Source organism: Vulpes vulpes, chromosome 12 (genome assembly GCF_048418805.1).
Source record: "Vulpes vulpes isolate BD-2025 chromosome 12, VulVul3, whole genome shotgun sequence".
In the NCBI taxonomy this organism is placed as follows: domain Eukaryota; kingdom Metazoa; phylum Chordata; class Mammalia; order Carnivora; family Canidae; genus Vulpes; species Vulpes vulpes.
In genome coordinates, this window is record NC_132791.1 from 116341910 (window position 1) to 116354644 (window position 12735).

A 12735-nucleotide genomic window follows, 5' to 3' on the forward strand; every position below is an offset into this window, starting at 1 on the left:
TCCATCCCTCACCCTAGGATCATTTACTTCTTACCACCGTTGTTCTAATGGGGAAGAGAATGCTCTGAGATCTCACCAATCATTGTTATTCTTTACAGATGAAGCCTCATATTTCTGATTCTACAATTGCCCTGACAAAATTAAGACCAAAAGTCTGGGGATGCCTGGGTGGCTCAGTGGTTAAAGGGTCTGCCTTTGGCTCAGGACATGATCCTCGAGTCCCGGGATTGAGTCCCACATTGGGCTCTCTACACAGAGCCTGCTTCTCCCTCTGCCTATGTCTCTGCCTCTTTCTCTGTGTCTCATGAATAAAAATAAATAAATAAAAAATAAAAAATAAAAGTCTAGAAGTAGCATCAAATTCAAAAAGTACCAGTGTCTGGAGTGCATGTGTACATGTGCATGCTCAAACAGAGAATACACAAGGAGGGAAAGGCAATGAATACTCCCAGATAGAGATTATTTTCTCTTAAAAAAAACATATCATTAATTTTTAAACTTAGATCCTGTTACATCATCTTGAAACAACAGACACCAAAGTATGAGAGTCAAGAGTCTAATAAACATTCATTTTATAATACTCTTTATTTGATTAAAGAATTTTCCTTCTTTGTGTACACTGGAATGTTATATCCCCTATGTATTTTACAGGGTTACAAAATGTCTCTCATTTTAAATATTACCCCAAAAGTAATTTCAGAAAAAAAAAAAAAAGTTGTGAAACTAAACAACTTTAAAAAAAATCATATGGACAAGCAACTTTCAAACAAAACTGGATTAATAAGATTTCTTGCCTACTTAACTACATGACAGATTTCTTATCCCAGTCCCCTTCCTCAAAAAAACCTTATGTGGAAACCAAGCCAGAGATAAGGATTCTTCCCTGATGCAGTTAAGGGAAAGGGAAAGGCCAGAAATTTCTTTGGCAAACAATTCCGCCCACGGCCACCTGTGTGTGACTGCTCTGCTTTGAGGACAGTACACTCTTTGCAGGGGAGGCCTGATGTTGTCCCAAGTGGGAGTGGTACTCTCCAGCCAGCTGGAAGTGCAGCAGGTCACCCAGTCATCTGCCTCTCCCCCAACCCCAGCCTGGTGCTGTGGCCTAGCAGCAGCCCCAGCAACCCTACCAAGTGCAATACTGGATCAGAAAGCCGACGCTGGGCTGGCTGGTGTAGCTTTCTCCGTTGCACAAGTCATGGATGAGATGGGGCACAAGGACACCCAACAAAAAAGGCTTGAGGGCCGGAAAGGAAGGACTTCAAAGACTGAGAAAGAGGAAGGGACTGAGAACACAGAAAAGAGCCAGGAAGAAGGAGACGGTAAATTCAAGGACATGTGAATGGATGACAAAGACCATGAACTCTTATGTTGTAGCTAAAGTACCCAAAGTGTAAAGAACCAGAAGTGTGGGCAGCAGCAGACAGGATTACTGGTGGATGTGAAAGCCCTCACTAGACATAACCATTCGCCTCTCAGGCATCTTGCAAGTGGAGGCTGTGCCATCTGGAAGCTGCTTCTCAGCGGTCTTTATTAGTGGCACAAGTGGGATTCACAGTACTGTTCTACACTGGAGGGACATGACTGGAAGGAAACAATGTGAAAAGAAATGGAGGGATGAGTGGACATAGGACAAGGACAAAGCACATCCTTATTTGTTCACTTCCTAGACCTCAACCCACTGAAGCAGTTCACCTGTATAGTCCAAAGATCGAGGATGGATTAGATCAACCAGTTCCCAGGAGTGCCAAATACAGTATCTATATACGGATGATCCCAGTGCTTGACTGAAGGTATAGAGAAAGAGAAAAACTGAAGGTAAAGGAAAGAAGTATGAAAGATTAAAATTTGCAGAGGAAAAAATTTAAAAACTAGTATGAAATGTAACTATGTTCAGGGATTAAAACAAAGGAGCAATAACAAGACGAAGGTAGAGCAATTATTTAACTGGGGGGGGGGGGGGTTCTGGAGAGCATGCTTTCCTGCTGGCCAGTAAAATGTGCCAAAGAAATCAGCAGCCTTTCCCTTTATGTTTGTGTCTTTCTTTGCCAAAGAATGTCTCTGTGACACTTGAACACTGAGGGTGAGTTGAGGGTCCTTGCACGCAGAGAATCGTGCACTGTACCAGAAAAAAGGGTCTCCAATGGCTTGTAGATTTGGAAAAAACTCTTCAGCCACTGTTGGCTTCTTCTTTATTAATTTGAAAATTTTCCTTTCCAGTTCCCTCTTCTTGGAATTACAGGATTTCATACTTATCCACCAGGAAAGTGGTCTCTGTGGAAAACCTTACGGGGCTATTTCCATCTACCTGGGTCACTTTGGTAACCTAGGGAAACAAACAGAGAGTGAGGTAAAGCAGGAGGAGAGTGAGTCTCTAAGGTGCTAAATTCTCAGGATAGAACAGATCAAATTCCCTTAAAGCAGTATTAAAAATAACTCAAAAACACTAAAAAAGTTCAATTCACAATTGTAGCTTACAGCATCACTCTTCCCCACCAACATGATTAACTTATTTCTAGACAGAAAAGACAACTGTTAGCATAAGACATAGAGTAGTATCAAGTAAAAGATCTAGAACGAGTGGCCACTACCCAGCTCCCACCCCATAAAACTGCGAACTTCAAAGACATTTTATCAGACTGATCAATTAGTATTTTGACCCAAAATGCAATATTCTAACTCTTCAATGTCATTTGCCTAATTTGCTCTCCAAGCTGCTCTATCACTTATTTTCTAGATATGGCTGGGTCCTTCTATGAGATCTTTTCTTTTCTTTTTATTATAAATGTCTGATTTAATAAATTACTTATAATATTAGGGCTTATAATGGCATCAACACAATGCTTCAACCACTGATTATAGTTTCTAATGAGGTTTTCAGAGAGTCCTACTCTTCCAATAGTCCCAAACAGGAAAATGTACCCATTTCTATGTCATGTCTTGTGTTCAATCCCATGCTCCCAATATTGATGGGCTTATGCCAATAATTGAGAGTGGAGAGAAAACTGCTTTTTGGAATTATACAACAGAGGAAGGAAACTGTAACCGCCTAAGCACTTACAGGAGAGATAGAAACCATCTGGGAAGATAAGATAGGGCCACAACAACAAGCAAATCAACAAGTCAGAAGGGAAAATGACCATATAAATTGGGTCCTTGTAATGCAACTTCAAAAACTAGAGAAACAATGAGTTAAAAATAATGATCTAGGGATGCCTGGGTTGCTCAGCGGTTGAGCGCCTCCCTTCAGCTCAGGGCGTGATCCTGGAGTCCCAAGATCAGGATCGAGTCAGATATCGGGCTCCCTGCCTGGAACCTGCCTCTGCCCCTCTCTCTCTCTCTCTCTCTTTCTTTCTCTGTGTCTCTCATGAATAAATACAGAAAATCTTAAAAAAAAAAAAAAAAGAAAAAATAATGATCTAAAGAATCAGTTCACAAATTTCCATTGCTTTGCTTATCTAAAGGACAAGGTCTACAACAGAACTGGCTCATGATTATCTGTATTAATGAAGGGAAGTTGTAACATAAATAATCCAAATAGTGAGGCTTTTTATTTATTTTTATTGAGGGTTTTTTAAAGATATTTATTTATGAGAGAGAGAGGGAGCACGCGCAAGCACGTGTGAGCAAGCAGAGGGAGGAGCAGAGGGAGAGGGACAAGCAGACTTCATGCTGATCGTGGAGCTCAACGTGTGGCTCGGTCCCACAACTGAAACCATGATCTGAGCTGAAACTAAGAGTTGGACACTTAACTGATTGAGCCACCCAGGTGCCCCCCAAATAATCCAAATATTATATCCATTTGTATTAGAATCACTTTTGCAGGGAAACAATTTTGCCTTCCAAGTAAAAAACTTTCTTGGGGCACCTAGGTGGCTCAGTCAGATGAGCATCTGCCTTCAGCTCAGGTTACCTCAGGGTCCTGGGATTGAGCCACACATCAGATCAGGCTCCATGCTCAGTGGGGAGTCTGCTTCTCTTCCCTCTCCCTACTTCTGCTATCTCTTTCTCTCAAATTAATTAATTTCCTGGGTTCGAATCTAGTGATATAAAAGGCATTACAAAATAAAAAATAAAAATAATAAATGAAAAAAAATATTATTTTAAAAAAGATTTTATTTATTTATTCATGAGAGGCACAGGGAGAGAGGCAGGGACATAAACAGTTTCCATGCAAGGAGCCTGATGTGGGACTCGATCCTGGGACTCCAAGATCGTGCCCTGGGCCAAAGGCAAGTGCTCAACCGCTGAGCTACCCAGGCATCCTGAAAAATAATTTTTAAAAAGGCATTAGAAAACCATGGATTGGTTGTTTTGGTACACGGCTTTTAAATTGTATGAAATTGGGACGCTTGGGTGGCTCAGCAGTTGAGCATCTGCTTTCACTCGGGGGTCCTGGGATCAAGTCCCGCATCAGGCTTCTCGCAGGGAGCCTGTTTCTCCTTCTGCCTGTGTCTCTGCCTCTTTCTCTCTGTGTTTCTCATGAATAAATAAAATCTTTAAAAAATAATATGTATGAAATTAATTTAAAAAACAGGCAACTAAGATAAATCTTGCACAATACAAAAAGACTGTTATACGTATTCATATTCCATTTCTTTACCAATCTAGAGAGGAAAACTGAGTTAAAGCAGGAGAGGAACTGAAACCAAGATCATACAATGAGAATCAATAATGGAATCCACATGGAATATCAGCTTTTCTGATTTTTTTTCTCTTTAAAGTAAGTTCTAGGGATCCCTGGGTGGCGCAGCGGTTTGGCGCCTGCCTTTGGCCCAGGGCGCGATCCTGGAGACCCGGGATCGAGTCCCACGTCGGGCTCCTGATGCATGGAGCCTGCTTCTCCCTCTGCCTGTGTCTCTGCCTCTCTCTCTCTCTCTATCATAAATAAATAAAAAAATAAAATAAAATAAAAAAATAAAGTAAGTTCTAGGCCAAGATAGGACTTGAACTCACAATCGTGAGATCCAGAGTCACATGCTATATGGACTGAACCAGCCAGGCATCCCAGCTTTTCTGATTTTTGATGCCATTTGTTTATCTGGCATCCATCCTACCGCTTTCCCCGTATGTGCTCTCTATTAAAAGGGGATACCTGTATGTTACAGTAGTTTCTTTTGGAGATGAAGGAGACTTGAACAGGGAAGAAGTCGTTGGGCTGCCCAGCAATGCTGAACTCAAGGCTGCCGCTCTTATTTTTGGCATCAATCACTGGCAGGCACCACTCCAAGGTATTTCGTCGGCTGTCGTGTCGATACTCACCGTCAATCTCCCCAATCACTGGTGCGCCCACGCCAGATCTGTGAAGAGAAATACCTGTGTCACCTGAGCTGTCCAGAGCTGCAAGAACTCTGTCAAGGAAAATTAGCCCCAAATTTGATCATGCTTCTCAAATTCAGCCCCATTTTCAGTCCTAGAAAAAAATGAGGCTCCCTAACAACTTCAAGGATAAGATACACACAACCAGATATATTCATGGGCTGCTTCAGTTTGTGGGTTAGATCTGGACCTAGCAGGGGACTAAGACTGACAAATGTGAGAAGTGGGATATATCTCCAAAAATCCCGCAGCAAGGGTTTGCTGCCTTATCAAGACGGAATTTTAACATAACGCAGCTCTCTTTATAGGTCAGTGGGGGGAAACAGGTTGATAGTAGTGATATAAAACCTTATATACAAAAAATAAAAATAAAAATAAAACCTTATATACTATTATGTGGTTATTTAGAATGGAGATAAATTTGGCCCTTAGAGAAGATGTCTTCAAAAGATTTTAGAATGTTTCAAAACCAAGGGGTGCCTGAGTGGCTCAATCCGTTAAGTGTCTGCCTTGAGCTCAGGTCATAATCCCAGAGTCCTGGAATCAAGCCCCATGTCAGGCTCCCAGCTCAGTGGGGAGCCTGCTTCTCCCTCTCCACCCTGCTTGTGCTATCTCTCTAATAAATAATAAAATCTTTTTTTTTTTTTTTAAGATTTTATTCATGAGAGAGACATAGGGAGAGAGGCAGAGACACAGGCAGAGGGAGAAGCAGGGTCCATGCAGGGAGCCCAATGCAGAACTCAATCCCGGGACTCTGGGATCATGCCCTGAGCCAAAGGCAGACGCTCAACCACTGAGCCACCTAGGCATCCCTAAATGAATAAAATCTTTAAAAAGTTTCAAAACCTGTAGTTGATGCCGGTGGATCTGATTTACAATCCAGTAAGTCAACTTTTATGTGATAAGTGAAAACATGATCGATCACTCCTGCCCAGAGAATGAACACGATGGGACAAAGAGACACATGGCTGTCCTTAATCTGTCAGAGAACCAGGGCTAGTTAGGATGTACTTTGCACCCTCACACATGGCTGATAGGCAGTATCACCTTCTCCTAGACATTGCAAATTTACCATCTTTTCATTCACCAGTGCCATTCAGTGCTTCTATTAGGGGCAGAGTAAATAAGGAAAGACAAAGAGAAGAATTTAACAGTGATATAACATGATCAGCTCTTCCCTATCAATTTTATGGTCCCAGTTGTATATATGTTACTTCTTTCTGCTCTCTGTTCCAATTCCGACTCTGATCTCTCAAATGATCAGTCCTAGACAAAAGGGTAAAATGTTGTGTAAGGGTCTCTTCTGGAGACTTGCAAAACTGAACTAAGACACAGGAAACCACCATAACCACAATTATAGGGTAAATGGAGAAGCCTAAAAATTGTGGCATCCTAAAAATAGTCTAGTAAAATAAATCTTGAAAACAAAACCCACACCTGTCACCAACACCCAAGTCCTACAGTGGTTCAAGGCAGCCATCTATTATTCTGAAAGAATAACCAAGCTATGAAGAATTAAGACAGTCATTCCAATAAAGGAGAGATTGGTAATAAAACGTTTTTTAAATGGAAATGAATGACTAAAAACCAAACCTGTCTGGGTAAGCGTTTGAATTATCAAAAAGTAAAAAAAAATTTTAAAGGAAAAAAAGAATTATCAAAAAGGAAACAAAACTACCAATTAAATTAAAACCATTTTCTTTGCAATAATAACTAAACAGTGTAACAGTAAAGATACACCAAGAATACATTTACTGGGGGTTCAGTATTACACCCTGTACTTAATCATGGGGGCAGGTACTGAGAGGAAGAGGAGAGGAGCTGGCCTCACTAGTGATATAATAGAGCACACTCACTGGAAGTGCTAGTGAGAGAAACTTCAGGGCAACAGTATTTCCAGATGACCCTAGAAAGTAGGTCACTTAAGCATATATTAAAAAGTTACTGGACCTAAAAATAAAATAAAAAGTTTTTGGAACTGATTTTCTAGGGGTGAAGGACATTTTCACTATCTTAATTGTGGTGACGGTTTCACAGGTGCATACATGTCAAAACTTATCAAATTGTACAACTTAAATACGTGTAGCTTACTCTGTCAATTATACTCAATAAAACTGTTAGAAAACTTATGAAAATCAATGTAAGTATGTGCTCCAGCAAGAATCAATAATTACCCTAAAAACATAATCTCAGGATGCCTGAGTGGCTCAGCAGTTGAGCGTCTGCCTTTGCCTCAGGGTGTGATCCCAGGACTCCAGGATCACATCCCACATCGGGCTCCCTGCATGGTGCCGGCTTCTCTCTCTGTGTCCCTCATGAATAAGTAAATAAATTATTCAAAACAAAACAAAACATACTCTCATCTTTAGATGAAAGTTCAGAGAGCCAAGTAAAAGAAAAATTCAGACTGACAGATTCAATTTCTGAGTTGCAAAACAAAACCAACACCTTTCTTTTTGACTGAGAAGTGGCTCCTCCTTCTGGAAGTCTTCATTACTACAAGAACAGAGGCCCAACATCTGAAAACAGCTCTACAACTACAACTGGCTTTGTTTGAGTTGGCTTTAAACACAGCAAAATCCACTCGTTTTAGAATGTACAGCTCAATGCACTTTGTATGTAATCTTATAAACACCATCGCAGTCAAGTCACAGAACTTCCACTGTCCTCCCTTGTGCCCTGTTGCAGTCAATTGCCTTCCTCTCTACCTCCTGATTTCTGTTCCAAGAGTATTACCTTTTCCAATGTCATAGGAGAGGAAGTATATAATACTGTGGATTTATCTAACTGGTTTCTTTTATTATAAATGACCTTAAAGGGATCCCTGGGTAGCGCAGCGGTTTAGCGCCTGCCTTTGGCCCAGGGCGCAATCCTGGAGACCCAGGATCGAATCCCACATCGAGCTCCCGGTGCATGGAGCCTGCTTCTCCCTCTGCCTATGTCTCTGCCTGTCTCTCTCTCTCTCTGTGACTATCATAAAAATAAAAAAAATAAAAATAAAATAAAGACCTTAAAAAGCAGATATTTTAAAATGGATGACCAACTAAGTGCTGCCTCTAAAACAAGCTCCAAAAAGCTAGTTCTATAAGCCCAGTACAGGAAAAAAAAAAAAAAAATGATTATGTGGGGGATGCCACTTACGGGAGTGGGATGGTGATAATCACATCATTCAGTTCCAAATTATCTTCTTGTAGCTCATATTCTATGTTGACATCACAGCCATTTCCACTCTCTGAGGGCCAGCAGTTAACTGAGAAGAAAAGCAAAACAGGAATATTCAAATATTAGAAAAAGAGTTAAGAAAATTTAACATGGTAAGTCAAAGCTGACAGCTAGCTGCAGGCCTTAAACATCTTAATATAAACTACTATAAATAAGGTTAAAAATTAAAGCTATTAAAAATGAATGTTCAGGGCAGCCCTGGTGGCCCAGTGGTTTAGCACCATCTTCAACCCAGGGTGTGATCCTGGAGACCCGGGATTGAGTCCCACGTTGGGCTTCCTGCATGGAGCCTGCTTCTCCCTCTGCCTGCGTCTCCGCCTCTCTCTGTGTGTCTCTCATGAATAAATAAATAAAATCTTAAAAAAAAAAAAATGAATGTTCATATTTAAAATATACAAAATGCAGCACCAAGTCCATTTTGAAAGAAAGTCATTCTGTCAAAAAGAATTTTGCTACAGCAATGAAGATAAGCATGTACAAGCCAGAGCTATTTCTAGTTCTTAGTACAGACTAGCTTAGTGGGACTGGCCAGAAGCACTTACTTGTCAGTGGAATAAAAGATTCTTCTGTGGTCTGTAGTCTCCACTTTAGCACCCCTACATCACTGTTGACTGGAAATGACTTCTCCGGATTCTTCAAGCCAATTAGAGATTCTGCAGTGAAAAGTTTTTTATCCACATTTGGATGGGTCTGAAATGAGAAGAAAAAGAAAACTGAGGTTCAAGCATGATAATAAACTAACTCTGGTCTTACCTGGCCCATAATCTAAACACCTAAAATAGAGTGCCACAGGGCACCTGGCTGGCTTAGGTGGCAGTGGAGCATGCAACTGTTGATCTAGGGATTGTGAGTTCAAGGCCCATGTTGGGTGTAGAAATTACTTAAAAGTAAAATCCTTAAAAAAACAAATAAAAATAAAATAGAAATGCCAATTCCTTTTCATTTGAAGAAAGACTTCTTCTTTAAAGACTTTTAAAAAGATTTAAGACATTAAAAAAAATAGTAATTTGGGGCACCAGGGTGGCTCAGTTGGTTGAGCGGCCAACTTGATTTCGGCTCTGGTCATGACCTTGGGGTCATGGGATCTCACCTTGCATTGGGCTCTGTGCTCCACGGGGAAGTGTGCTTGACATTCTCTCTCTCCTTCTGTCCCTCCTTCCCACCTTACCCCCTGCATGCTCTCTCTAAAATAAATAAATCTTTTTAAAAAATAGTAATTAAAAAAAATAATTTTAATTCCAAGGCATTTTGTTTGTAATTGAACAAGTTAATAACTTTGTAATTGAAAAAGCTGAAGACCTTTAACCAAGTCCTTTCTAAAAATACTTTACAGGAAGCCACATCATGGTAGGGCCAAGCAAGCCAAGTAGAAGACTAGGGTCAGACACTCATCAGATGCCTGGATCATATAGCAGTCCTGGCCTTAGAGTCAGAAGGTAGGAGAGGGAAAAGCTTCTATGGAAAGTTTAGTTGCAATTTTTCCCAGAGCACTGAAGTTGTTCAAACTCAGGCCAAGTAAGATAAACTAACCTTCTATTTTTATTTTTATTTTTTTAAAGATTTGATTTATTTATTTGAGAGAATGACAGAGCAAGCATGAACAAGGTGGGGGGGGATGGGCAGAGGGAGAGGGAGAAGCAGACTCCCCTGAGCAGGGAGCTGATGCGGGGCTTGATCCCAGGACCCTGGGATCATGACCTGAGCTGAAGGCAGATGCTTAACCACCTGAGCCACCCAGGAGCCCCAATAAACTAACCTTTTAAAAAGAAGTCCTATTAAGACAAAAAAGGGAAAAAAAAATAATTCTTGGACAGTAGCCTACATATACTTTAAGAGCCAGCAAAAGCTGTCATCAAAACTACAAGCATTACTCCCAAAAGACAACTTAGTCCTGATTATGGGGGAAAAATAAAGAAGACCAAAAAAATACACTCTTCCCTGAAAATGCTTTGTCCTTCTGACAAGAAATACAAGATCAACCATTTAAATAAAATAAAATGTGACAACTGTAATAACACAAAGAAGTTTTATACTTATCCACATAGGTGGAACATACATATTTATTTTGTAAGGATTTTAACTTTTCAAATATAATTAGATATTGCCCTTTCAGGGCAATGAATGACTGAGTGGCTCAGTCAATTAAGTATCCAACTTCAGCTCAGCTCATAATCTCAGGGTCCTAGGATTGAGTCCTGCATCAGGCTCCCGTCTCAGCAGGGACTCTGTCCCTTTCCCTCTGCTTCTCCCCACTACTTGTTTTTTCTCTCTCTCTCTCTCAAATGTAGTTTACACAATGACAGGATGAGTAAATTTAGTATCACAATCTATTTTATTTTTTAAAAGATTTTATTTATTTATTCATGAGACACAGAGAGGCAGAGACATAGGCAGAGGGAGAGGCAGGCTCTCTGTGGAGAGCCTAATGTGGGACTCAATCCCAGGACCCCGGGATCACACCATAAGCTGAAGGCAGACGCTCAACTGCTGAGTCACTCAGGCGTCTGCACAATCTGTTTTATTTTATTTTTATTTTTTTTAATTTTTATTTATTTATGATAGTCAAACAGAGAGAGAGAGAGAGGCAGAGACACAGGCAGAGGGAGAAGCAGGCTCCATGCACCAGGAGCCCGACGTGGGATTCGATCCCGGGTCCCCAGGATCACGCCCTGGGCCAAAGGCAGGCGCCAAACCGCTGCGCCATCCGGGGATCCCCGCACAATCTGTTTTAATAAAATATCTCCTTATCAAAAACATGGCCATTTTTAGGGCGCCTGGGTAGCTTAGTTGATTGTCTGACTCTTCATTTCAGCTCAGGTCATGATCTCAGGGATCCTGGGATCAAGCTGAGCCCCACAGAGGGCTCCACATTCAGCAGGGAATCTGCTTCTCTCCCTTTTCCCCTCCTGCTGCTCACACTCTCTAAATATATAAATAAATCTTTTAAAAACTGCCATTTTTAAAAAAACTGTATTTTGGCAATACCTTTAATTATTTTACTTTTTGTGTAACATTAATAAATAAGCACCTATTTGTATCTTTGTTAATGAGTATAAAGTCATTAGATTTTTTTTAAAGATTGTATTTGAGATGGAGGGAGAGAGGGGGAGAGAGACAGAGAGAGAGAACATGAACAAGGAGAGAGGGCAGAAGGAGAGGAAGAGCGAGAAGCAGACTCCTCATTGAGCAGGGAGCCTGATCTGATGCAGGGCTCAATCCCAGGACCCTGGGATCATGACCTGAGCTGAAGGCAGACACTGAACCAACTGAGCCACCTAGGCACCCTATTAATTAGATTTCAAAATGACCTTTCATTCAATTCTACTATTAAAAGGCTATTCTAATACAATTGCTGTCAGTTGCTCTCAACTCACCTGGGAAGAGATTTACTGCCTAAAGGTATCCACTGTATATAATAAATTAACTTCTTTCCTAGGTATCTAGAATGGCACTAGTTATAGAAATCAATTTTCTGCATTCTGTGGTTCACATGAGAAACTCCAGTCAAGAAAGACTGGGCTAGGCAGAAAAACCGAAGTCTTAATACTATACTCCCTTAGCCAAAGCCTCCAGCCTCCACACACCTGTAGCTGCACCCCTTTCTTATCTTCATTTTCAACATGGAGACGAATGCGGCCAAATTTATCATCTGAGATCCTAAGCATGATCATGCCATGCAACTCCATATTCTGCAATCCTCCATCCCGTCCACAAGTCAGTGTAATCTTTTCCTCAATCTTCATGTGCACACTGTAGAGAAAAAGTAATAAATCTGTTCATAGAGGTAGAAACCAGAATTCCCTTTCTCCAAGATTTAATGGTGATTAGCCAACAACAATTTATTTTTAGATGCTGCTATATGTACAGAATCCCACAGACAAGTTCCCACCAGTGCAAACAATGTAGTTGTTATTCACTGAAGAATTGTTTATGATAGAAGTTTGGAAATAACTTAAACATCCATAAATAGGGAACTGCTTAAATACATAAAGGTATAGCCACAAAAATGAATACCAAGCAGTTATGGGAAAAGGGGGTAACAAATGAAATTCTTTTCACTTGAAAATAATTTCAAAACTTAAAAGATTAAAATTATACAGGAATACATTTATACCTTCTTAAAATGTTATTAACATTTTATTTCACCATTTCTTTTATCATTTGCATACTCTGTGACTATTATTTAATTTTTTCCTG

At 40.5% G+C, this 12735-nt stretch overlaps 1 protein-coding gene across 3 annotated transcripts in view; it reads right to left on the bottom strand.

Annotated features, from left to right (window-relative positions):
- Positions 1–566: 566 nt before the first annotated feature.
- ARCN1 (archain 1) overlaps positions 567–12735 on the bottom strand; it is a 29127-nt gene continuing 16958 nt past the window's right edge. For 2 of the 3 annotated variants that reach the window (XM_025999127.2, XM_072729635.1), the window contains 5 exons: positions 12123–12288; positions 9081–9228; positions 8458–8566; positions 5093–5297; positions 567–2323 (listed from right to left, as the gene is read on the bottom strand). In XM_025999127.2, coding sequence (XP_025854912.1) covers positions 2234–2323; positions 5093–5297; positions 8458–8566; positions 9081–9228; positions 12123–12288 — 718 coding nt within the window. In that variant the 3' untranslated portion in view covers positions 567–2233. Of the gene's footprint in view, positions 2324–2452; positions 3214–4349; positions 5298–8457; positions 8567–9080; positions 9229–12122; positions 12289–12735 lie in introns of those variants that run through there. The other variant, XR_011995806.1, reaches the window with a different exon arrangement.